Source organism: Sminthopsis crassicaudata, chromosome 1 (assembly GCF_048593235.1).
Source record: "Sminthopsis crassicaudata isolate SCR6 chromosome 1, ASM4859323v1, whole genome shotgun sequence".
NCBI classification, from domain to species: domain Eukaryota; kingdom Metazoa; phylum Chordata; class Mammalia; order Dasyuromorphia; family Dasyuridae; genus Sminthopsis; species Sminthopsis crassicaudata.
Genome location: NC_133617.1, coordinates 60892854 through 60919698, shown reverse-complemented (window position 1 = coordinate 60919698; position 26845 = coordinate 60892854). Strand labels below are relative to the sequence as shown.

At 41.0% G+C, this 26845-nt stretch overlaps 2 protein-coding genes across 4 annotated transcripts in view; both read right to left on the bottom strand.

The window, feature by feature from the left end:
- Positions 1–7982: 7982 nt before the first annotated feature.
- Positions 7983–13695, bottom strand: EPHX3 (epoxide hydrolase 3). Its single transcript, XM_074306681.1, has 7 exons — positions 13140–13695; positions 12830–12909; positions 12499–12656; positions 9353–9481; positions 9074–9177; positions 8765–8901; positions 7983–8565 (listed from the first exon to the last, which is right to left on the bottom strand). Exons 1-7 carry the CDS (start codon positions 13380–13382, stop codon positions 8340–8342), a joined length of 1077 nt encoding a protein of 358 aa, XP_074162782.1. The 5' UTR covers positions 13383–13695; the 3' UTR covers positions 7983–8339.
- Positions 13696–15910: 2215 nt separating this feature from the next.
- The window catches only part of BRD4 (bromodomain containing 4), a 139755-nt gene continuing 128820 nt past the window's right edge, over positions 15911–26845 (bottom strand). For all 3 annotated transcript variants that reach the window (XM_074306630.1, XM_074306638.1, XM_074306647.1), the window contains 8 exons: positions 26321–26687; positions 25543–26118; positions 19811–19923; positions 19550–19712; positions 19311–19441; positions 18705–18916; positions 18154–18391; positions 15911–17603 (listed from right to left, as the gene is read on the bottom strand). In XM_074306630.1, coding sequence (XP_074162731.1) covers positions 17535–17603; positions 18154–18391; positions 18705–18916; positions 19311–19441; positions 19550–19712; positions 19811–19923; positions 25543–26118; positions 26321–26687 — 1869 coding nt within the window. In that variant the 3' untranslated portion in view covers positions 15911–17534. The remainder of the gene's footprint in view (positions 17604–18153; positions 18392–18704; positions 18917–19310; positions 19442–19549; positions 19713–19810; positions 19924–25542; positions 26119–26320; positions 26688–26845) is intronic.

Genomic DNA, 26845 nt, shown 5'->3' with positions numbered 1-26845 from the left:
TTGGGGTATGAGGATGGTGCTTCTAGCCTTATGTTTTCCTTCAACTCTCCCTTCTGGCCTGGAACCTCAAACCAAAAACTCCAAGTGTCTTTGCCCATTTCCCACCCTCCCCACCTGTTTCTGCACTTACTGGGCATGTGCTGGCTCCTCACCCATGGGTCTTGTCTTAGCAGCACAACTGGACCTGGCCTTTCTTCCTTATCAGCAGAAGTTCCTTCAATCTTCCCTGCCTCAGACACCTGATCACCCAAACTGGAAGGTTAAAATTCTTATGGCTTTGGTGTTTACCTCCCAATCCAGCCAGCCTCAGGGCTCCCTGTTTGCAGGACTAGTTTAGAGGTATTTACACTTCACAGATGCCAGACCTCTGTTCAGGCATCTTTCTTTGGATCTTCTCTTGTAGTACCAGGAAGTCTACTTTTCTGTCCCAAATCTTGTTTTTGTGCTCTATGTCCTCCTATGTGAAGGAAATCTGCAAAGCTTGGGAATTTTTGACCTACTCTGCCATTTTCCCAGAATCCTCCATCGACATTTTAAGGATTTTTTTTTTCCCTGCCAAAATTTCATTTTATGTGACTTCATTGACTTTCTTGGTTATATACCTAGATCAGAGTATGGAATGTTTAAAGACTTTTTACTGCATCATTTCAAACTGTTTCTCCCCAAAACAGAAGACAATTCACAGCTTCACCAACACTGTGAGTTAATATACTTTCCTCAAGACAACCTCTCCAACATTTTCATTTTCACCTTTTAAAATCTTTGCCAATTGTATATGTATGGAGTGAAAGTTAAATTGTTTTAATTCACTTAAAACTAGTGATTGGGGGCATTTTTCATATTTTTTGATCACTTGCTTTTCTTCTAAAAAGACACATTCTGGCAAAATAGAAATCAGACAATTGAGAGTCAAATCCTAGCTTTTTATGACTTTGGGCAAATCATTTAACCTGGGCAAGTTGAATTATACAATGGTAACAGCAAAAATAAACATTTTATATTTATATTTGCAAAGTACTTTAAGCTTTAATTTTTACACCAGTCCAGTGAGATAGGTGGTGTTACCATTTTACAGATATACTGAGGCTTTGCTTGTGATTTGACTGAGAGCACATAGTTAATTGTCAGAGGCCACAATTAAATTCAGGTCTTCCTGACTCTAAGCTCAGCTCTCTATACAATGTGCCACTTAGTTGCTTATAGTTGACACGATATTTGATATCTTTAGTGCATTGTCTCTCCATGATAAGGGAAGAACATTTCATTATCTGGTGGTATCTTGGTATCTGGAATCAAAATCAGTCATTAGTCACCAATTAGTCTGAGATCAACTGCCACTTAGTGCTTTTATTTGTAATTGTGGCTACTGTGTATATTGTTCTAGTTCTGTTCTTGTTCTGCAGCATGTAAGCCTTTGTTTATATGATCTTTATTTCTTATGGTACAATAATATTCTATTATATTTATCTACACTCATGTGTTCAGCTATTCCTCAAACTACAGGCATCTATTTTGTTTTTAGGTTATGTTTATTTCTAACCATAAAAGTGCTGTTAGAAGATTATCACTTGGCACTTTTCACATATGTCCAGACTGTCTTCCTGAACCATTGGATCAGTTCATATTGACAAAAGTATGCCTGTCACACTCTCTTCAACACTGACACTATTGCTATCTATTATTTTTGATAATGGTATGGGTTTGAGATGCTATCTAAACATTAAAACGTTAGTAATTTTGAATGTTTTTCCTAAGATTTTGAAAAAACTTATATTTAATAATTTGTGTATTAAGGGCACATAAAAATGAGTCAGTAAGCACTTATTAAAGCACCTACAAATGTGCCAGGCACTTCATTCTCTAGGACACAAAGAAAAGACAGCCTATCTCTTCTAGGAGCTCAAATTCTGAAGGCTTATGCCATAGCCACATTAACTCATTTTGAGCTTAATGAGACCACTGCTAACCCCTCATTTTTTTGTGTGTAGTCACATGAGCCATGAAATTATCATGCTGCCATAATTTCATACTTATAAACTTGATTATTTGGATTCAACTTTTGTCCTTGTTTCACTCAGTTTTTCAAGATTTTAGATCTTGACAAAAAACTAGGATAGGTAGCTAACAAGTTGGGTAACATTTATATTGGCAAGTCCTTTCCCCCCCCCCTTTTAAAATATTTACTATTTCCCCCAATTATTTGTAAAACAATTTTTTACATTTAAAAATTTTTTTTGAGTTCCATATTCTTGGTCTGCCCACTCCCTTTAAGAAGGTACACACAAAACATTTCCATAAAAGTTGTATTCTGAAAGAAAACATAAATCTTCCCCCCTCCAAAAAAAAAAAAAAAAATTAAGAAAAAGAAAGTTAAAAACTAGGTTTCAATGTGTACTCAATAACTAGTTCTTTCTCTGGGTTTGGATAGCATTTTTCATCCTAAGTTCTTTAAAATGGTCATGGGATCGTTGTGTGGCTGGGAGTCTATTCCCATCTGATCATTCTACATGGCTATTACTTTGTACACAGTACATTTCACTTTGCTTGAGTTCATGGAAGACTTTCTGAGAGCATACTGTTCATTATTTCCCATAAAACAGCAATATTCCATCATAATCACATATCACAATTTATTCAGCCATTTGACAATTGATGGACATTCTCTCAGTTTTCAATTTCTTTTGGAACTCATGTCTAGTAGCAGTATTAAGTCAAAAGGATATGATTTTATAGCCCCTTGGGCACATAGTTCATATCTTTTGCTCACTAATCGATTGGGGCATGACATTTTTAAAATGTATATTTAACTCAGTTCCCTTTACATTTAAGAAATGAGGCCTTCATCAGAGAAACTTCCTTTGAAAATTCTTTTCTCAACTACTATTGCTAACTACATTTCTCATTCTCCTTTCATCCTGACCCTCTTAAGTATATTTTACTGACCACTCCCTTCCTCCAATATGCCCCCTCTTCTAATCCCTATACCTTACTACTTTTCTACGGGGTGAAATATATTTCTATACCCATATTGAATGTGTGCTATTTTGTCTTTGAGCCAATTCTGATGAAAGTAAGATCCATTACATTTCCCCTCTTTCCCATCTCCATTGTAAAAGCTTTTTCTTGCCTTTATAGCAAATAATTTATGCCATTCCACTTCCCCCTTTGATTCCTCAGAACATACCTCTCAATTTTTAAAAGATATTATCCTATATATATTCTACCATAAATATTTTAATGAGTTACAAATATCATCCTATGTAAATATCTTATGTGAACCTTTAAAAATCCTTTATGATATTCCTTTCCTGATTATTTCCTCATGATTCTGAGTACTGTATTTGAAAACCAAATTTTCTATTCAGCTGTTTTTTTCACCACAAATGATTGAAAAGAACCCCAACTTCACTGGATGATCACCTTTTTCCCTGAAGGATTATACTGTTTTGCTTAATAGGTGATTCTTGGTTGTATTACTAGCTCCATTACTCTCTGGAATAACATATTACAAGTCCTCTGAACCTTTAATATGTAAGTGCTAAATCTGATTATCTTGACTGTATTTGATTTGTTTCTTGTGGATGTTTGCAGTATTTTCTCCTTCACTGGGAATTCCAGAAGGAGGTCATCAATAGTTTCTTTAGATTTCTATTGTATCCTCTGATTCTGGAATATCAGGGCAGTTTTGACAATTTTTTAAAAAGATGATGCCCAGGCTTTTATTCCTTTTTTCATTTAATCATGTTTCCAGGTAAACCAATAATTTAAAATAGTTTCTCCTAGATCTGTTTTCCAGATCAGTTTTTCAAATGAGATATTTCATCTTTTCTATTTTTCCCCATTATATTTTGTTTCTTGATTTCTCAAGAAAATCTCTAAAGTATGAGCTTCCATTTGCTTAATTCCAAGGAATTGTTTTCCACAGTGAACTTTTGTATCTTTTCATTTGGCCAATTTTGCTTTTTAAGGCATCCTTCTCATTAGCTCCTCTTTGTATTTCCTTTTGTACCACTCTCAATTCTATTCCCAATTTTTCCTCTTGATTTTCAAAATCCTTGAATTCTTCCATGGCCTGAGACCAATCCTTAATTTTTTTGGAGGCTTTGAATGTGGGAGCCTTGACTTTGGTGTCTTCTGAGTGTGTTTTGATCTTGTCATCATAGTAACTAATGTCAAAACCTTTTTCTGTTGTCTACTCATTTCCCCAGCCTGTAACGTCTCTTCTTTGTTAAAGTAGGGCTCCATTTCCAGGATGGAGGGTACATTTACCCAAGCTATTTTCAAAGATCTTTCTAGAGACCTGACTACAAGTGCTCTTTTCTGCCCTGGAACTGGGAGTGTTCCCATTCCACTGTGGATGTAAGTTCTGGTTTGCTACATAAAGAATACTTCCTCAGTGCTAATAAAGAGATTTCCTGTGAGTTAACGTCTCTGGGAGCTATTCCTACCATTGCCACCCATGCCCACTTCAAGACTGCTGGTTTCTTGAGGCCCTCTCACCCTGTTGACAGATCTTTCCTTGGTGATCTCTTAAGTTATCTTTGGTGTCTCTAGGCTGAGAGGTCTAGAAACCACAAAGGCTGCCACTGATTCAGAGGCAAGACCTGTTCTCGCTTTGATAGTATGGAGCTAGAACCCACCCTGCAGCAGAACTGCACCTGGACTCCCACCCTGGTATCACAGACCATTCCTGCTTACTTTATAATTTGTCTTCAGCTAGAAAATGTTTTACTTTGTGTGTTTATTCTGATACTCGAAAATTTAATGGAATTTGGAGAGATTTGGGAGAAAAGTTCAGCAAATCCCAGCCATTACACTGCTATCTTGGCTCTGCTTTATTTTCCTTTTTTCCTGAAATTTTTATTAATACTTTTTCTCGATCAGCAAAAAAACACAAACCATCAATAGTAGAGCAAACAAATGACCATATTGTTCATACCCTTCATCAAAATCCTTTTTCGTCTTTTTAAATAATCTTTTGGTATTCATGTCTAGTAGTAGTGTTATTAAAAAGAGATGCATGATTTTATAGCCCCTTGTCTTTGCTTTGATTTTGTATCTGCTGAAAATCCAAGTTGGTCAACGAATTCTGTGGAGCCATGTTCTTTTTACATTTGTAACCCGTTACTAGCACACAGCAAGAATTTAATGCTTTTCCATTCATGTATTCAGTTCTTTTGCTCAAGAGAATTTATCAGAATATCCTTTTCTCAAGTTAAATTTCTTTGTAGGATTTTAATATTGGACCCTGCCTTTCCTTTTCCCAAAAACTGACCCTTCTCAAATTTAACAAATTGTAATAAACTTCCTTCTCTTCCTGATTATATATTCCAAGATGGTTACTTGCTCTCAAGGTCCATTTCCACTTTCAAAAACCTATTCCTCTTTAGTTCTGGAAAAGCAATTCTTACTTCCTCCACCTTTTGAAGAATGAAATTACCACTATTTAAAGTAAGTCAAGAATGTGTAACACGGCTTTTGGCAGAGAACTCTAGCAGATGTCCAGACTTGAAGTCTCACATTACATTAGGCTCTGCTGCTAGGCTTATGTTTCCAAAATTTTTGCCTTATGTCCAGGTACTTTATAGTATATTCTCACAATAATACATTTTTTTCCCACCCACTGATTATCACCTAAATGCATTCCAGTATGATTTAATAATGTGGGTTCCTAGATTCTTTTACATGAGCATATATTCAATATTCAGTGCTATTATGCTGTTCCTGTTTTCTTTATTTTTTATAGTATACCTTTCTAATCACATTCTAAGCATGACTTTCATTTTTCAAGTATCAATGATATCTATGAAATTAAATTTGCATCCTTGTAAGATGATCTCTATTTCACTTCATAATCTATCCATACTGATTTCATTGCTGGCTTGCCATATGCATGCAAATTTTTTTCCTTTTAAACAAAAACATTTTTAGTTTAAAACCATTTTGATGAGTCACAGCATTTTGGTCAAAAATATTTCCTATTAATCTGTGAGGTGAACTCACAGATTAAATAGGTTAATGTAATAGGTCAAGCAGACTATCCTTCACATATATTTAAGCCATGATCAAGAAATTAAAATTCCATTCTCAAATCCTATTTTCTTAGCTGTCTGTATCCTTAAACCAGTCTCTATAGATGCTCCTACCTTCAATTGGCAAAAAAAAAAAAAAAAAAAAAAAAAGTGCATACTTGATTCTTCCCTTTCTTTTTCTTAATGATATTCTTGAATTTATAGAGATGAATTTACTTTGAGGAGTGCACACATAGGGGCCTGGAAGATGAATACTAAGTCCTCTTATTTTTCTTGGTCTCATAGATAGTATCATAAAATGTATGATAAACCTTGTCTGGCAGAATCTTGATAAGTGCAGTTTTTCTCACAGTATATTATTATTATTATTGTTAAGAGTCCTTTATCCAGCATAATGTTCTTGTCTACTCAGGCAAAACCACACAGCCTTCTTGAACCTTTTTTTTTTTTTTTAAACTTTCTCTAGCATTGAAGACTTGAATACTATCATGTCCCTGAACACTTTAATCACTCTGAGATAGTGACAGTGGAATCTATAGTTCTGGAAATAAGCAAGTCAGTGAAACTCACTCCTCTGAGTCACAAAGTATTTGTCTTTGCTGCTCTGATACTGCTTCTTGGCAACTGTGATGAAAACACAACCTGTGCCTCCGAACTTTTCACTTTCTTGTACAGAACTACATAACCTTCAGCATTATCTTTTAGGTGCATTATTAAAGTATCATTTATTCCAACATGAATTGCCAGGAGTGGGTATAAGCTATCAGGATTGCCACATTCCAACATACTCCTAAATCCACAACCCAAGGACTGTAGATTTTTCTGTTTATGTGTCCTTTATAGCATAAGAAACTGCTTCCTCCTAGGATGGTCCAGCTGTCCTCTCTATAGAGGAAACAGTCACCGCTGTGTCTTCTGCTGTCATTTTCTTCCACCTCAAAACTTTGATATTTTTTCCATTCTTTCAATCTTCTCTAGGACACAGAATAACTTGTATTTTATAAAAACACATTTGACTACTTGGTACTGGTTTACCCTCAAACTGCACACTTCCTTCAGATCAATGCAAAAATCTATACTGGATCGAAGTAAGGTCTTCAAGTCCTTTGTCACTTTTGTTGGTATTCTTAAAAATTTTAATGACAAATATTTGCTATGCCTGTTTACCACATGAGGTTAAATTATTGTAGTAGGCTCATAATATGATTTTTATGATGAGAATTTTACTCAGCTGCTTTTTGCTGGAAAACAGTACTTTTCTGTCAGGATCTAATAGAAATAAGAGCTGCTCTCCCCACTCTTTTCTGAGTGAAGTTCTCAAGCAGGAATCTTTTAACTTAGATCCTATCACCTCCATGTTCCTTTTTCAGGTATCTCAGATATCCCTTTTAATTTCTTCCCTCTAATTGGTTCTTGTCATTTCCTAGTTAAAATATTGATTTGGGGAAATTCAAATGAGCTCCATTTTGCTGTTTTAAACTGCACAGAAAATTGATATAAGGTGCTCAAAGTTCCCAATTGTTTTTAATTCACTCCTAACTCTGACATTAATCAATCCTATTCTCTTCCTACTCCTCCCCTCAACTATTACCACACTCCATAGTTCTGTCTTCCACATGTGGTTTTATCTTATTATCATTCCAGCTACTTTTGTGGGAAGGAAAGTTCTTAAGGGCCTTCTTCCAATATTGCTGGCCCATGGCCTGCTTTTCCTACTATGCTGAAAAGTAAAAGTCCTAAGAAACAGAGACAAAGAAGGGTCCAGGGCAGGCCCAGGCAGAATGAATCTAAGCTCCAAGCACCAAAGGAATTACAAATAGAAAAGGTTTTCATGGAGGACAAGGTGGAGGAATTGGGCAAAGCTTGGGCCACATCTCCAGTCCTTAACCCTGCCCCCGATTCCAAACTATTCTTGAGCTGAGGCCCCAGACAGAAGGAAAGAGGCAAAGCAGGGCAGGGAGTGGGAGATTTATTTCTGTGCATACATCACAGGTACAGTGGCCCCTTTCTTTCCACAAGAGGTGCTTTCTCTAAAACAACAAGAGAAAAGGACTTGCAGAATTTAATAGGGGTTCAACTGGGACCAGCCAGCCAGGAAATGAGGGGACAGAGTATGACAGTTTAAGTACTGGGGAGAGGGATGAATTGATTGGGTATCAATGATAAGGAGTTAGAGAGGGAGAATATTTCCACATTACAGTCAAAAGCTGGCTTGTTTCAAGTGCTGCTCCCTTTCTTCCCTTGTCCTGAGTGGGCCTTGGGAGGAGCAGAAAACCAGAATGTTCATATCTGAAGGAAGAGTCATGACTATATTTTGAACCTCTTAAAAAAAGCCCACATGTAGTGATGCATCTGCTCTGATTGTCCCTGGGGGATCCAGTGGCCAGCATCAGGCAGGACATAGGACAGCAAGCGGCCTGGCACAAAGTGTTTGTTAATACTCTCCACAAGTCCAGTCTCCAGGTATGGGTCTTTTTCTCCCCATAACAACAATGTTGGTACTGTCAGTTCCTGACGCTCTAGCGGAAAGTGACTGTAAGGCAAAGAGATGCATGACATTTATTAGGGCCAATGACTTCCTCAATTCCTTCTTGTTCCTAACTATGCTTCTGTTTCTTCTTCCCACTCTCACAATTTTCCCCCTCCCTGCATTCTCCCTAAAATCACTCTTATCATTCTTCCCACTATCAACCTCCCCTTTTTCTAGCTATCCTCATTCCTCAAGGCATCACCTGAAAAGATTGCGGTAGTAGTTGAGGGGGCCAAGGAGTCCCTGTTTCTGGGAGAAGCTGTACAAGAAGGCCTCTAGTTCCTCATCTGTAAGGCCAGGAATTCCAGTTTTAGGATGAATCAACGTGTCCTTTAGGATCTGCACACATGATCACCTCTTCATTACAAATGCCCTCCAAATACCTCTGAAAAACAATCTTCCCAACTCAGTACACCCTCTTCTCTCCCCACTTCCACAACATCATTATGCTCCCTCCCCTACAACTCCCTGCTTTTGCCCCTCTCCACCAGGCAGGAAGAAGAGATTGGACCTGAAAATCAGACATAGATAGCAACTTCTCAGGCACGGAAGGTAGCTGAAACAGGAACACATAACTGGAGCGAAAGAGCTGACTGGGATGGTGCAGGACATACTCTGGGAAGAAGAAGAGAAAAGAGTAAGGGAACTATCCATACTGAACTCCTGGGGGAGAGAGGAGTGGAGGAGTAAAAGACCATTCTGGGCTCAGAATTAGCACCTACAACTCCTTGCCTATAAGTTGGGCCCAGTCTACCCTCCCTCCGAATGTCCCCTCCATCTAAATACCCACCTTGGTAAACAAACATAGGGGCAGCGCTCACCACCACCAGCCGTTCTACCAGACTTGGATAGTAGATGGAGAAATTCCAGGCTAAGATTCCACCCCAGTCATGGCCCACCAGGACACATTTGGAGTAACCTGTCAATGATGCAGAGAATTGGAATTAGGTAGGGTGAGGTACTATAGGTGTTAAGTTAGGAGACTAAGATGGAAGATTTATAACAGAAATAGCACTAGAATTAGAAAGGGGAAGGAAAACTGGTGACTTAGCTCTCCCAAACCATTATTAGAAACTCTTACCATAAGGATTTGGACAAGTAATAAGGCCTCAGCCACTAAAGAGGGCAAAGAAATCAACAACTCTATAGCCCTCTATCACTATCAAGCCAAGGAAGGAGAAGCTGCCATGTTGGAAGGATCAGAGAATAAACAAAGCCTGACAGCCTCCATTTGAATCAAGTATCTGGACACCCCAGAGAAACTTTTCTTCTACATGCTTTCCCACTCTATCGCGTATTTACTATTTCTGGTGTCTATTGTATCCCTTTACTTTTTGTCTGTAATCTCTTCCCTAAATTAATCTATCTTTTGCCCAAGAGAATGGCAATTGTGAATTCTTCAAATGACCAAACCCCAAATTTTGGTGCCTACCATCATCTGGTGTTTTTATCAACCACATACTATGACTCTGAATTTCCTCAACAACCACAACTTTCTATTTTTCCAACTTTACCCTTTATATTACTTTTTCTAGAATTTACAACTATTCTTCATCTCCACTGGGACCTCCAGGTACTCTAAACCTCTGTTCTCTCACTGTGTCACACTATTTAAGTCTTAGTCTTCTTTTTAAAAAATTCTTGACCATATAGTTAAAAGTTCAATTACATACACTTTATTTGTCATAGCTAAGGTTAATTGCTCTATTTGTATACTTGATCCCCTCCCCTCCCATCTCCTTCTTGAAGGCTCTTTCATTTACGCTCTCCATTTATTTTTCTATCTACTATCTTCTCTGATGCTTATAAACATGGCCATGCTTTGTTCACCAACAAAATGATTTCAGAGAGGCCTGGAGAGACTCACATAAACTGATGCTAAGTGAAATGAGCAGAACCAGGAGATCATTATACAAAGCAACAACAAGATTGATTAAATCTGATGGACGTGGCTCTCTTCAACAATGAGATGATTCAAACCAGTTCCAATTGTTCAATGAGGAAGAGAGCCATCTACACCCAGAGAGAGGACTGAGAGAACTGACTGTGGACCACATCGCATTTTCACTCTTTCTGTTGATGTTTTCTTGTATTTTGTTTTCCTTCTTAGTTTTTTTTTCTTTCTAGATCTAATTTTTCTTGTGCAGTAAGATAACTGTATAAACATGTGTGTGTGTGTGTGTGTGTGTGTGTGTGTATATATCGGATTTAACATATATAACGTGTATTGGACTACCTGCTGTCTAGGGGATGGGTAAGAGGAAGGAGGGAAAAATTTGGAGCAGAAAGTTTTGCAAGGGCCAGTGTTGAAAAATTACCCATGCATGTTTTGTAAATAAAAAGGTTTAAGGAAAAAAAACCAAAAAACCAAAAAACAAAACCCTTTGTCCCTGTCATCTCCTTGAGAATATATCACCCATATCTCTCCCTTTTATAATCAAGTTTCTAGAAAAAGCCAACCACCCCTGTTATTACATTTTTTCATTCCCTTTTTATTCTCATGCAATGGGCTACTGCCCTTAACACCTGAAACTGGTCTCACATATTCAGTAATTTCATAATTGACAAAATACAATAAGCTCTTTCCTAGTTCTCATGCCTTTTTGATCTCTCAACAGTGTCTGATAGTGATGACAAACAGCAGTTGGTCTTGGACTCTTCCTTGGTTTTTGTGATATTGCTCTCTCCCAAATCTCTTCTAAATCTCCACTGGCTCTATCAGTCTCTTTAGCTTAATCATAATCAAACTTCTAATCATAGCTGTCTTAAATCCGCTTTTCTTCTATTACTTAGTCATCTCATCAGCTATCACGATAATTTCTAGGTAGATTCCCAAATATATATATATATATATATATATATATATATATATATATATATATATATATATATGCAGTTTTTTCCTGGGGTGCAGTTCCATGTTATTAACAGACTACCTTCAGGACATCTCCCACCTGGCATCCCAAAGGCATCTTAAATTTTCAACATGAAACTCCTTATCTTTCTTCCAAAACCTTATTCCTTACTTCCCCAATTCTGTTAGGAGCATTAGGATCCTTCCAGTCATTCAGGGCTACAATTTCAGAATCATACTCAACTCTCTTCCACTCTCTCTCCTCCGCTTGTCCAATTACTTGCTGAAATGTTTGATTCACCATTCACAACATAGGCACTTCCACTCCCTTTCTTCCACTCACACGGCCACCACCCTGGCTTAGGTCCACTCTCTAGCTTCAGTTAGTCAGAGCCTGAGTCATTTTGGTTTCCCTAGCTTTTACCCATTTTCAAATGACCAAATATGTATGTGTGCGCATATGTAAGTGCACACACACACACACACACACAAATATATGTATAAAGTCGTGTTTATGTATCTTCACGGTAGAATAAAGGTGCCTTTAGGGCGGGGGTTATTTTTCATTTTGTCCTGTATCCCAAGAAGCCGGAACAGTACCTGCACTATTTGGTAAGTGTGTGTGAGTTAGGATGACCTTGTAGGGGGTGTTTAAGAAATATTTTCTGAGCTTAAATTTGGGCTCAGCAGACTGAATCTAGCTCTGACATTGGGTGATTAAAGACAAAGTCTCTTAGTGTCTCCTCTATTGTCTTCATTTGCAAAACAAAGGAAACAGACTCAATGATTTCTTAGTTCCAGGTTTAAATGTTATCACTTGTAAAGTTTAGGAAAATAATGAAGATTCTGTAATGCTAAGTAGTAAGTAAGGAGTTCTGGAGTCATCCCTCATAGGTTTTAGTGGCCCTTCTGAAGTTTCTTCATGGAGGTCAAAACAGAGAGTTGAGTTTGGCCCTAAGACTGTGGCCTGAGCTGGGGCCCTGTCACATCTGGCCGTCACCGGGGCGGGGTGGGGAGAGAAGTCCAGCCGTTGCCCTTCCCCGTCCGGAGCCCACCCAAGCCTTCTCCTAGCCTTAAGGTACCTAGGGCTTCAATGGCATCTTTGATGTCCGTTGTCAGGGCCTCAATGGTGTAGCTGTTCAGACTGGTGGGTGAGTCCGAGCTGCCGTAGCCCCTCAAGTCCAGGGCCACCACCCGGAAATCGTTGTGGAACTCTCTAAGTTGGTGTCGCCAGGAAAACCTGTAGGGCCAGTAAGGGAATGGAGATGATGACTGAGTCACTTCTCCCCTCCCTCCCATCCTTCCAGTGGGACTTGCTCAACAGAGCGAGAGGAGGCTCCCACGGAGGGCCCCACCTGCTGCGGGGCTCTGTCAGGCGGGGGAGGCTGCTGCTCGGCTCACCCTGCCACCTACCAGGTCTGAGGGAAGCCGTGGAGGAGCAGCATCAGGGGCCCGTGGCCCTTCGAGACGTAGTGCAGGCGCAGGCCAGAGGTCTGGGGGAAAAGAAGCTGGAGTCAGGGAGGGTCCCTCCTCGTGGGCCCGCGCGCTTCTAAGGACTCACGCACGGGGTGCGCAGAGCGTTAGGGGCTTGGCCTGAGGGGGATTTCCTGTCCTGGCTGAGGATTTCTTCTCCATCTCTGGGTGCTGCGCCGCACCCCCCTTCCCCCGAGCCCGCTAGCTCTCAGGCAGAACTAGCGAACTTGTTCCCTCCCTCCCGGCTCACCTTGAGGTCGAGGAAGTGGTGCTGCCCCAGAGAGGGGTCCTGAAGCACCGCGGGGGCCTTGCGGTGCGGTCTGCCACAGCAGCCTCGCGCCGGGTGCCACAGCACGTGGCCAAAGGCCCTCAGGAAGTAGACGAAGGCGGCCAGGCACGCGCCCCAATACACCAGGAGCCAGAAGAAGAAGCGGATCAGCCTCAGCGTCAGCCGCGAGGGCGCCAGCAGCGCCGACACCAGGATGTCGGGCATAGCAGGCCCGGCCTCGGGGCCTCTTCCGCCGAGGAGTACCGAGGGTTGCGGGGCTAAAGGGAGGCGCGGGATTAGGCGCCGGAACCGCGGAAAAGCTGCTGCGCTGTCGGAACGCCGGATGCAGGCTCCCACGGCTCCCGCCAGCTCCCGAGAGCCAGTCACGAGCTCCAGCTGTGGGAGGCTGGGAGCGTGCAAGTGAGGGAGGGAGCAAGAGCTACATAACCTGGAGGCGGAGGCGGGGCCTCGGCAAGGGAAGCGCCCAAGCCCGCGTCAAACTCCGCCTCCTCACCGAGCCCTTCCGGGAAGGGCCATCTCACCGCCCACTCGGGCTCCTTCAATTTCGCTTCCTCCCTCCCGGATCTCAAAGGGCTCCCAACCCCGCCTCCCAGGCTCTCCGTTTTGATTGGGTAGCCGAGGTCCCGAAGGCTCAAAACGAGGAAGGAAAAGGTATAGGGTTTGGCATCAACTCCAGCAGCCAATCAAACGCAGTCTAATTCCAAAAGGGGCGCTCTCAGGAAACGCCAACCCCCCCTCGATGCCACAGAGCGGCCCAGCGAGGGGAGCGTGCGAAGGCCTGGAAAGGGGCGGGCCACACACCGGGTAAGGAGATGACAAAACAATCCATACAAATGTGGTTTAAAAGCAGGTGACCGCCCGCCAGGGTTTCCCGTCACCGGAACCCAGGGCCCGGGCGGCATCCATGCTTACGAACCCCTCAAACACGGTTCTCTCAATCCCCCAAAGAAGCCGCCTCAAGGGTCACGTGATATTCAGTACAAATGTTTATTTTGCAATGAGAACTGCACAAAAAACCTTTAGTATATAAGTGAAAATTCTATTAATTCCCTTCTACAAATGTCTAAAGTGTTTAATACAAGCCTCAAATTCACTGACATAATTATTGGCCAAGCGATCCGTCCGTGCATCAAGTACAGTGGGAGATTGTACACATCTCTCTCATCCTCCTAAACAGGACGCAGAAGGGGGAAGAACCAGAAGTACATTTTGGGGACTAGATTCCTAGAAGGAGGGGACGGGTTTGGGAGGAAATCAGTCCTATGGGCAGGGTAGGGTGAGGAGAAAAAATTAAATAGTGGCTCCACCCTAATCGCAACCCAATTATAAGCACACAAACGAGTCAAACAGGGGAAAATTTAGATAGCAATACCTTTGGCAGAACACACAACCATTCTTCCAGCACTATCTGGCCTAGGAAATGCTCCAACAAAACAGAAGGAAAAAAATGAGGAAAATAAGCGATAAGTTAAAAGAAATTAAATCAAGAGCAAAGAAATGGGTCTGTTGAACATGGGAACCTGCAGGGCCTAAATGCCTTCAAAGTCACAACCCTTGGAGAGAGATGTGCACCCTGGGCTCAGGGATGATCATGGCCTGCTCCCAAGTTAGAAGCAATTACCCCCAGGCTTCAGCCTTTACAATTTGGCAAAAATTTTGAATTTGAGAGAAGAGTTTAAAAGCAGGGTCATTTTAATTTTGGTTATTAAAAAATAAAACAGGGAAGGCGAAACATCACTACTAATACATTTGTTTCTTTGCATACATATAAATTATATTTGTATTTTACATCCTTGGGCCCACTTTCAGATGGAAGTTCTAGCCCAGGATACATGTGTATGTGTGTTTGTGAGCCCCTAAATGGGTGGGGCAGGGATGTATGTGGTGGCTTTTATATACAATCCCAAGAAAGGAGAGGGAGAAGATCTGGTGTGCAGTGTAAGATATGTGTGTTGTCTGTATCTCAGTCTTTCAGATGATGTACATTTAAGAGTACCTGATAAACCCTGAGCTTAAAATTAAAGGAAGGGGTAAGGGTTGAGGAAAAGGTGGGGAGAAATGTTCAAAGTGCTTTCACAAAAGGGAGCAAGAGAAGGAATACTGTTTGAATGTCAGGCCTCCATGGTGCTGGATATGGGGCTCCTGGGAGTCAGGTGGGAAGAAGAACCCATTTCCCTACAGTTTTGCCTGGGGAATAGCAGGGCCTTTGCTTCTACTTTCTTTGAGGTCCAGAGCCAAGCTGACCCGCAGCTAGTACTCCGGCTAACACCATGTGGCTTGAACACCCTAGAAAAGTCTGGGAAGTCATGCTGCCTCGTGTGGGGGAAGAGAGCTCCTCCCCACACTATCCCAGAAGAGGGAGGAAACTTTTCTTCCTCTTAGCATTCCACTGGTTCCTGCTGTTTCAGCTGGACCTGAGAACCATGGCCACCTAATTGAGCTCTTCTCTATGTTTAAGCGGGCATTGGGTGTTTTGATCCCTTTTGTCCCACCCCAGATCATTTCTGCCTGGGTTGCCGATATGGCGTTGACTGGGAGGCAGTGGCTCAGAAGGCTATTATCCCAGCATTCAAGGAAGGTAGAATTGGTGGAAGGTGGGAGGCATCAATTGGGAGAGCAAAGATGTGGCTGACTCAAGTGTTTCTCTCACCTGCATGGCCATTACCTTAGTGTTCCAGGCCTAAATCTATCACAAGGAGAGAGTTCAAAAGAAATATCAGTAAGACGCCAGCTTTTAAAAAAAAAGAGATGCGTTTATTCCATGATCAGTACAGACCAAATGCATATTCACCGTATTAAAGTCAAACCAGTTAATTACTCCAGAGTTTGGCCAACACTGAGGCACCAGTATTGTACTGTATAGTGGGTACTCATGGCACGTAACCTTGTGAACAGTTCAAATTATAAAATTAAAAAAAAAAAAAAAAGTAAAGAGAAAAACACGCTGGGCCATGGGTGGGGAGTAAGGGTAGGGGGCGGGACCACTGATGGTGGAGGGGGGGTGCCCACCATCTCTGCTGTGCCACGCAGCCCAGCCCTGGGTCCACTCCCTTCCTGGTATAAAACAACTTTAAACAGATATGACATTAAAAAAAAAAAAAAAAAAAAAAAAAAAAAACAACACCAAAACAACAAAACAAAACAACAAAACAACAAAACAGAAACACACACACTTACACACACGCACACACACGCGCGCCCACACACACACCAAAAAAAATTTTTTTAAAAAGAGAAAGAGAGAGAGATGCTGCTTTCTGGTTTTACAATTAAAAAATATAGACTAATAAAGTTTGAAATTGAGTAAAATATAAGCAGTTTTTTTGTGTTTTGTATTTTGTTTGTTTTTTTGTGTTTGTTTTTTTTTACACCAAGTTTGGTGGAGTCACCAACAAACCTCAAACAAATATATGCCAACTATATTCACTATACAATACAGCCACGGTCACACACTACCCACAGTGCGGCGCCCCCTCCCCCCACCCCCATTGCCACCACTCAAAGGAGAGACGATAACACCCATTCCAAGTTAAGCAGTGCCTTTGTGTCTGAAGGAAAATTAAAAATAAAATTTAAAAAGAACAGAAAAGAAGGCAGAAAGAAAAAAACAAAACAAAACAAAACAAAAAACAAAGGCGGAAAGGAACTGACTTTGGTTGGTAGTCTCGCTCCCAGGCGAGGCCTCCACACACGCGTGCTACGACGACCACCTCACTCCAAATGGCCATGGACACTCACACACCTCCACTGGACTATTCCCTTTTTCACAAGCGAACACTTACAGAGAACGGCTCTCGGTTAAAGGCTCGAAGGGGATGAGGGCAGGGTGGGACTCTGTTCAAGGCAAAGCCAGTGACTAGGGACTTTAGGCAGCTGGGGACTGGTCCCAACTGTCATTTCCCCTCCCCCCCAATCCCAACAACATGGGTGGGGCTCCTGCTCTCCATGGGCTACCTCTGCAACCCCTGGTCTTACAGTGTGGGATAGAGATAGTAGTAGCTGATACCAAGGAAGGAGACAGGACCCTGGGTGGGGCTCCTCTCATGGTTAGAAAACTGGTAAAGAATGTGACATCCTGGATATACTGTGAATACATCTGGCATAGAGGACGACCTCATTCATGCCTAAGAACCACCTGGTCCAGCGCTTGCTTGAGGTTGGGTCTGACTTCAGTGTGTGCAGGGGGTGGGGAAGTCCAACGGTAAGGCAGACTCTGCTGATCCTTGGCTGACAGACCCACGATGGGTGGAACATGCACAAGGGCTGGGCCCAAGGGACACCCCCTCCCAGCCACCAGTAACACTAGGCAGAGTCAGTTTTGCCAGAAAATCAGAGTCAGAAGAAACCCAGGCGCTATCAGAAAAGATTCTCTTCAAATATTGCCAAAAGATCACTCTGAAAATTCATGTCAATGGTAGCTGCCATCTAAAGGGAGAAAGAAAGAAAAAAAAAAAAAAAAAAAAAAAAAAAAAAAAAAAAAGAAAAAAGAATTAGAAGCCATTTTCTATCAGTTAGCCAACTCTCTTTTCTATACCAGAGTTGCTTCCTTAGCCAATATGCCATCCCACACCTTGGCCCAATCAAGGGACTTCATGGAAATCCCCCCAACACTAAACTTTGCTCTTTCACGGTACAGCAAAAACTCTAATGCCTCTGGTAAACAACTTTCCCCCATCCCACACTGATCCTTTTTCTCTTGAAGATACTCCGGTATGCCATTGCAAATTCTCGTCCAATTCTTCAGTTCTGTTCATGACTTGTCTCCTCAAAGAGATGGGAGTTTTATATAAAGAGGACCCATGTTTTTTACTTCTGCCACAGCTCTCCAGTGATCAGCTCAATTCTGAGCATATAAAGATTTTAAAAACATACACCAACAGATCCCATTTTAAGGCATTGCTATTTGTGAGGATAGCCAGCCTAGGTGTAGCCAGGATACAGTACTATCCATTCTTTAGAATGTATTCCAACTCACCGCCTCCCTGCGCCTTCGCTCTTGTTCCCGTTTCCTGGCCAACTCCCTCTGTTGATCCAGCATGGACTGGGAGGCCTGGGGCTGAGAGCTTTGTGCTTGGGGAGCTGAGGAGGCTGCAGCCACTGGGGGCTGCTGCTGCTCTGATCGCTGCTGCTGCTGCTGCTGCTGCTCCTGACGCCTCCGAACTTCTTCATGAGCCCGCCGAGCCTGCTCCAGGGCATCTTCCTCTTCCCTGCTCCTGTCAGTAACAAAGAATCCTAATGAGATGGAGAAGAAATGCATTCTCCCTCTGGAACAAGAATGGAAGATAGTCCATCCCCACCCAAACCTCCAGCTTTCATTCTTGAGTTCAAACATGATCTTAAGACACTTACTAGCTGTAGGATCTTGGGAAAAGTCACTTAACCTTTGCTTGTCTCAGTTTCCTCAATTGTAAAAAGCACCTAACTCACAGGATTATTGTAAGAATCAATAAGATAATCCCTGTAAAGCACTTAGCACAATGCTGTGTATATAACAAGTACTATATAAATGTTGTCCTCTCTTTTCACCTCATCCTCTCTTGTTCCCGTCTTAGCCGCTCTTTTTCCTTCTCGGCATGCTCAGCCTGGGCTTTAAGGGCCTTTTCGCGCTCCTCCTTCTCTCGGGCAGCTCGGCGGAACTGTTCAAAGCTATCACTAGATGACTTGGCTGTGGAGGACGGAGTAGTGGGGTGTTTCTGGACTAGGCTGGCCCAGGAGCCCATGTTCTTAATCTTGAGATCCTAGTCAAACAACAAAATGTCTGGTTAGGAATAGGTAGAGAAACTCATCTAGTAACTCCCAGACCCATGTCTGGGTTAAGTTCAGAGAGAAGGAAAGGACAGGGCTTGAGAAATTCTTTATTATGTTTGTACAAAAGATCATAATGGACATTATTCAATAATTTCAATAGTGGCAATAGGTTTAGCAATTCATTCATGAAACTACGAAATTTTAGAACTACAAAGAAACATGACAGATCACCTCTCTCTAGATATAGGTGGATCTTACTTCAAGACTAAGCTATTTTCCACCTCCTCCCCAGATATATGTTGAGAAGCTATTCCCAATAGGTTGTTCAGAATTTGAGGAAAGTGTATGTTTGCTAAGGCTCCATGATTTTTAAGAGAGCTTTACCTTTTTGGGAGCAACTGGGGTTTTGGGCTCTTGCTTCTGTTTGTCCTTGTCTTGTCCCACAGGTGGGGGTGCGCTCTGTTCAGGAGGTCGGATCACAGGTCTGCCCACATCTAATGGCTTTATTTCAGGCCCTGAAACATAGAAGGAAAGGCTGAAAGGCCAGAACTTAAGATTTAACACTGAACTTTAGTTTGATTAGAGGAAGGAGGCAGGAAAGAAGTAGTAGCTAACAAGCTTACGTTGAGGAATGTGGACAGGGGCCTTGATGTTCTCAGGATGCTTGGGAGGATCCTGTCGTAAGGAGGGGCCAAAGGGCTCACTTCGGATGATGGGTGAATGGATCTTCTCCTCCTTCACTACCACCAGGGGTTGGGACTGCACTACTGAGGCTGCTCTAAGCTCCTGAAACAGCATTGTCATTTGAAAGGTAAGGACCTGAACAGACACCCCCACATTAGCTCCCAACCTGGGGCTCTTTACCAATAACGTCTATTACTCACCTGTTTCTTGGGTTGGACGTTTTGCTGTGGTGGAGACTGGTGAGCTAGCCCCTGGAACGGTGGCATTTGGGGGGAATGCATCATGAGTGGGGAGGGAGCTTCTCTTAGATGACCTATAATAGGGACACACATCAAAATCAATTAACAGAACAGAATTATACTGACACTTATTAAAGGGGAGCTCAAAAGAACAACTCCTTAAGACAGACAGTTTTTAAAAGAAAGAGATGAGGAATGGTTAAGAACTGGCTGTCTAGGCTAGTCCTGCCCTGGTTTGCTCCAGTAGAAGTGACCACATTTCCCAATAAAAGGATCTATTGGGCAAATTGTTGAGTTGGCATTTCTGAATTGAGCTCTGGGTACAAAACAGGCTCCAATCCCTTGGCAGGGCAAGCTAAATTGTAGGACAGGGAGAAATGTAGACATAATACAATTTAAGACACCAGTATAAGTTAACACACAAGCCAGTTCCAATAATCTTGTGATGAAGAGAATCATCTACCCCCAGAGAGAGAACTTTGGGAATCAAGTGTGGATCACAACATAGTATTTTCATTCTTTTTTTGATGCTTGCTTGCATTTTTTTTCTTTCTCATTTTTCCCCCCTTTTTAATCTGATTTTTCTTGTGCAGCACACATAATTGTATAAATATGTATACATACGTTGGATTCTCTATACACACATATACATGCATATAAATAAATAACATGTTTAACATATATTGGATTACTTAGGGAAGGGAGTAGGGGAAAATTTGGAACATAAAGGTTTTGCAAGGGTCAATGTTGAAAAATTATCCATGCATATGTTTTGAGAATAAAAAGCTTAAAAAAAAAAAAAAAAAAAAAAGTTAATTCATGTTAATGTAGTTTAGTCTGCTTCTGAACAGGTAGACCATATGTTTTAAGACTCCAGGACCTTGAAGGCCTCATTGGTTCAAAAAAAGCTGCAAACAGACACTTAAAAATGTGAACTAAATGACTAAGTCAAAAACATCCTAGAGTAGCCAAAATTCCACCTACTCAACCTGTGTACTATTTACAAGAAGTCTGAGTTCCAGAACGGCTACTTCATTTTCATTTTCTTTTGGAGAATGTTAACAGCAAAGGGAGGCTCTTACAAATAAAAACATCAAAGAGGTCTAAGATTTCCCACTTAAAAGATTCAATAAACAAATGGAATGGCCTAGTGATGACTTGTGGTACTGTTGGCTTTCAAAGCTGGAACTGGTGCCTTTTATATACAACAACAGAGAATAGTATTCTCAGTGCTTAATTTGGAAAGCTTTGTTCACTCATGGAAGTAGGGTCACCCTAAGCAATTTGTGCTACACAGGTTTTTGAGATTTTACACCAATTTTGCCAGATTTGGGATAAATTAGGACACTGCATTTTACCATCTCTTGTCACTGCTGTATAATCCGATCACCATGTCTCTAAAGAAGTACTATTGACGATTCATCATTTATTTTCATGGCATGCAAGATCTCATAGAACTAGTCCTGGAAAATTCACTTCTTACCCCCTCAAAAACACACAGGATTAATTCCATGTCTGCTGGTTGATAGTACAGCTTCTCATAGTCTTCTCTACTTATTTCACTATTAAATCCCTTGATTCTTCCTATGTTATTTAATATGTAAGAATTAAATGGATAGTGATGATAAGTGGAACCATGTTAAAACATATCCCCTTCTGAAGGGACGGTGTCATGATTGATGAGATACAAGAACTGAAATATTTTTAGAAGGTCCTGTACAACTCTTATTTTTAAAATAGCCAAACAAGTCCAAAAAAGTTATGTAATTTATCCAGAAATATAAGAACCCAGATGGCCTGACACTGAGATTCAGTGCTCTTTCAATGGTCCAGGAAATCAGTCTCATTCCTTTGTATTAAGCTCTTACATAATTTTTATTAACAAAAGACTAAATGGTCAACAATATACTAGTGATGTGCAGGTTATTTGGTATACTTCCTTAATCCCAGCAGGTTAACTTTGTCAGCATCTCTCTCCTACAGGGTTAGCTGTGTTATTTTTCAGAAATCAGAAACCCAAACAGAGCAGAAAATTAATAAATAGCAAGTTCTGAATCAGACTAAGAATCTAGTCAAATGGTTCTCTATGCCTTGCCAAAAAAAGCATTCCCTATGGCATTCATCAATTATTTTCAATGATGTGGACCAATAAAGGCAAAGTTTATTCATATTATATTTATAGATGACAGAACGCTAAAAGGGAGAAACAGCTAATACACGGTCTCCTAAAAACATCCTAAGAAATTTCAAATATTTAGAATTTACACACACACACACACACACACACACACACACGAGGAGAACCATAGCTCAAAAAAAGATAGGATGATCAAATAATCAATCTGGCTGCATTAAGGAGAAACTGAAATCCAGGAATTCTGTTAGTGTCAGAGAATACTTAAAAGGACTGTGTTCAAAGATGGTTCTCATCGTTTTGGAAGGGAGTTACTGACAAGTAGAATGTCACCTAGGATGAAGTTTCCCAAATATATTACTTGAAGCCTTAAGAATTGTCTTGGGGAAGACAATCCTGAGATTAAAAAACAAAACAAAGCAAAACTCAGAAAATTTACTGAATAAAAAGAATGACACAGTCAGATGCACATTTTAGGAAAAATCACTTTGTGATAAGACTGAGGAAGAGACAGATGAAGTAGAAGATCAACAGCTAGCATTATCCTAGCATTCATAACAACAGGCTTGGTGAAAGATGGGGAAGAAAACTGAGTAGAGGGAAAGGGACAAAGATCATAGAATGAGGGTGAGACATTGAGAACTGGTACAGAGATTAAGGAGGTGTGGAGAGAAGATGAAAATGAAGTATCTATGATATATATATATATATATATATATATATGTATATATGTATGTATGTATGTATGATGCACAGTTTGCAATGTTCAACAGATAGTGAGGTATAACTCAATTAAGATTAAGGCCAGATATACAGATCTTGGTGTTTTTTGCAAAGAAAATTGCATGGAGGCTGATGAGGACACTAAATGAGGAAGAGAAAAGTTTATACTAAACAGTGCATGCCCACAGTTAAGGGGGCAAGATAGAGATAGTGTCTGAGCAAAGAGAACAAAGAAGTAATTGTCAGATATTACTGTCAGATATGTAGGAGAGCTAAAGACAACTATTGTGAAAATCCAAAGAAGATTATCCAGGAAGAGAGGATTCCTGGTCACCTCAGTATCAAATATTGCAATGCAAGTAAAGTTAATGATGGGGACTGAGAAAACACCATTGGGAAGACTTGATTTAATCCTTGACTTTAAGCCAATTCCTTGGCTTCTGAGTACCCTATGGCAGCTGTAAATCAAATTGCAAGGAAGTCATTTCTACAATATATTACGAAGTCAAATTTATAAGAATACAAGTCATTCCCCACTTTGATAAATGGTCAAGGGAAATGAATAATTCTCAGATAAAGAAATTAGTGCCAGCTATAGTCACATAAAAAATGCTCTAAATCATTATTAAATAAATGCAGATTTTAAAAAAAAATCTTTTTAGGCACTTCACACCTATCAATTGGCTGAAATGACAGGAAAAGAGATGATAAATACTAGAGGGGATGTGGAAAACTGCAACACTAATGTATTGTTGGTGGACCTGTGTACTGAATCCAGCCATTATCAAGAACAATTTGGTACTATGCCCAAGGGGCTACAAAAACAGTGCATATCTTTTAATTTAGCAGTCTCATTCCTGGATCTGTATCACAAAGAGATCATAAAACAGGGGGAAAGGATCTACATGTAAAAATATTTTGTAGCAGTGCTTTTTTGTGGTGGCAAGAATTGGAAATTGAATGGATGCACATCAATTGGGAAATTGATATATGAATGTCATGTAATATTATTGTTCTATATCTACTGTTCTAATGATGAACAGATTGGTTTCAAAAAAGCCTGGAGAGACTTACATCAACTGACATTAAGTGAAGTGAGGAGAAGCAAGAAATTGTATACAGTAACAGCAAGATTAGGTCATGATCGACTATGAAACTTGGCTTTTCTTAACAATACAGTGATCCAACGTAATTACAATAGTCTTGGAATAGAAAATGCCACCTGCATCCAGAGATTGTGGAGACTGAATGTGGATTGAAACATGCTATGTTCATTTATTTTGGGAACCGCTTTTTCCCTTCTGTTCTGATATTTCTTTCACAACAAAACTAATATATTTAAAGTGATTATACATGTATAATCTATAACAGATTGCTTGCTGTCTTGAAGAGAAAAGTAATGAAGGAAGGGGGGGAAATGCAATTAAAAACCTTTACAAAAATGAATGTAATGGCAATATCTTTATATGTAACTGGAAAAACATAATACTATTGAAATTTAAAAATAACAGTGAGCATACTCCTAGCTATTACTTTTGTTGCAGTATTCAACTACATTTTCTTAAATTAATAAAATCATTAAAATAAGATTAAAAAAATTATAGGGCAGATGACAATTATTAGCAAACATTTCAGTAAGTAAGGTTTCAATACGAATGTGGTAGAATTACAGATTGTCAGAGACGGAAGAGGGCTCAGAGGTCATTTAATCTAATTTATACCAAGTAGAGAATTCCCTCTGTAAAATTCTAAGACAGAGAAAAGGTGTGATACATTACAAAACTGACAATATACCAACTGTTCATGATCAGAAGCCTTTCTGTGAGTCTCAAATACATAAAAATGTAATGGCCCAGTGGCATTCTTTAAGAGTTTCAACTTCTATACATTCACTTTACATTATGCATTATAGTTTGCTGATAAACCATGAGAAAAGTTTAATTTTGTTTTTGTGAAACTGCTGAACTTTGCTGTCTCAATGTTTCTCAGGTTGTTACCTCCTTACAGATTTTATTCCTTTCTGGGTTGGACTGAGTAGCTCTGTTCTAATAAGCCTGAATTATCATGAAGCAGCTCACTTTGGGTCTGATTTACATCATCAGTCAAAAGTTTTCTTTTTCCATTCAGAAAATAAAAAACCTAAAGTCAATATACAAAGTTTATAATGCCTAATCATCATCCCATACTCATATGCCAATAACCGGAAATGACCTTTTGGGCTAATCAAAACAAAATTTTCCTAATAAAGTGCAGGCCTAATCATGTCAGTCTTATATTCACACCTACAATTAAATATAAAATGGTCTTTTTTGGCATTTAAAACTCTACCCCCACTGACTCCCTTCTGTTTTTCTAGTTTTCATACCCATGTATTCTATAATTCTGTTACATTGGCTAACTTGCTGCTCTTTACAAGAAGAAACCTAACAGACCTCACAGATGAGCCTGCTGATCACAAAGAGATTTGTAACCCAGCATTCATATTCTGATTTCAATTTCAATTTCCTTATTCTCATCAGTCTTTAATTAGCTATATATAAAACCCCTATATTTTAGCTTAATTTCCAGTCTACCTACTTACATGCTGTGTGTTGTCCAACTTGGAATGTTCTATGCTTATCTTCTTCCAGAAAAAAATTCCACAAGTCCATATAATTTACACTCATGGATCATATTAAGAGTATACATTGCACAGGTGTTCTAGAATTACTTGTCCAATAATCAAGAAACATGACTATGTCACAGGGAAAACCTAAAAAAAGCTTTGATATTAGTTTTACTCTTAAGCACCACTGCACATCTCCCATGATGTTTACTCCCCTTACTTGCCACTTACTGGTTGTGTAGGGGTCAGACTTATGGTGCCGTGGTGAAGGATGGTGTTGGATGACTTGCTGAGGCTTGGCTGGTTGTGGTGGCGGTGGCTGTTGCCCCGGAGGTGGGTGGGTTGGTTGTTGGGGAGGAGGGGGTGGCTGTTGGATATGGGGAGGAAATTGCATGGGCTGCATGTGCATGGGCCGTGGTGGGGGTTGGTGCTGCTGCTGCTGTTGCTGCTGCTGCTGCTGCTGCTGCTGCTGCTGCTGCAACTGTTGCTGCACAGAAGGATGGGCTGGAGGAGGTAGGGAAGGGGGAGGTTGGGATTGCACCTTCACAGAAGGGAGGAGAGGTGTGGTTGGCTGCACCTTCTGTAGCTGTTGTAGGTATATCTGCATCTGCATGGGAGTGAGAGGTGGGGTAGGTGGCTCTTCATCCTCTAGTAGGACTTGGGGTGGTTGAGGCATAGGTGGCTGAGGGAGAAGGGGTTGCTGAGAGAGTGCAGGTGACACAGCTGGGGGACGGGCTGGCTTGGGGGGCAGGGCAGCAGCTCGATTGCTAGGCCTTGATGGCTGCTGGGGCAGAGCATTGTGCAAAGCTGGAAGAAAAGAACAAAAATTCGACTTCAGGCAACATATAATCACTTATGCCTCCTGTTTTCTCCCCTGCTGGTTAATACACTTTATAGAAGAGTAAGTTCTTACTAGCAAGCTGGTTCTATGGGTAGCACCATTATGATAGGACCCCTTGGGAACTCTTTTTACTCTCTTTTTCACCCTCCTGTTCCATTACTCACTTACCTGGAGGAGAAACTACTGCATGCTGGTTGAGATGAGGCGGAGTGCTGTGCTCAGGTGGCTGGGGGAGGTGGGGAGGCAGCTCCGTTTGGGAGAGGTGTATGATTGGCTGGGCAAAGTGGGTGATGGGGTCAAAGACACTCCCTGGGAGTGAGTGCTCGAGGACTGGCACCTGGGCAGGGATGAAGGGAGGTGGGGAAGATTTTATCGGTGGGGCTGTCTGCTGAGGGATTGATGGAGGGGCTGGAGGTGGTAGGGGTTGCTGTGGTGGTGGTGGCGGCTGCTGGGTTGGGGGCTGCTGTTGTGGCAGTTGGGTCGTCGGTGGCGGAGGCTGCTGTTGTGGTGCCTGCTGATGGTGGTGATGGTGGTGCTAAGAAAAAGATATTAACAGGTAAAGAGTTAAGCCAAGAATAGCTTGGTATTCAACCCAGTCCAGAATATATTGCAAGACATGCATCCTCAAAGGCAGAGGAATCACAGCAACCCTCCTTCCAGAAATCTAAGAAAAGGTTTCTTATCCACACAGAT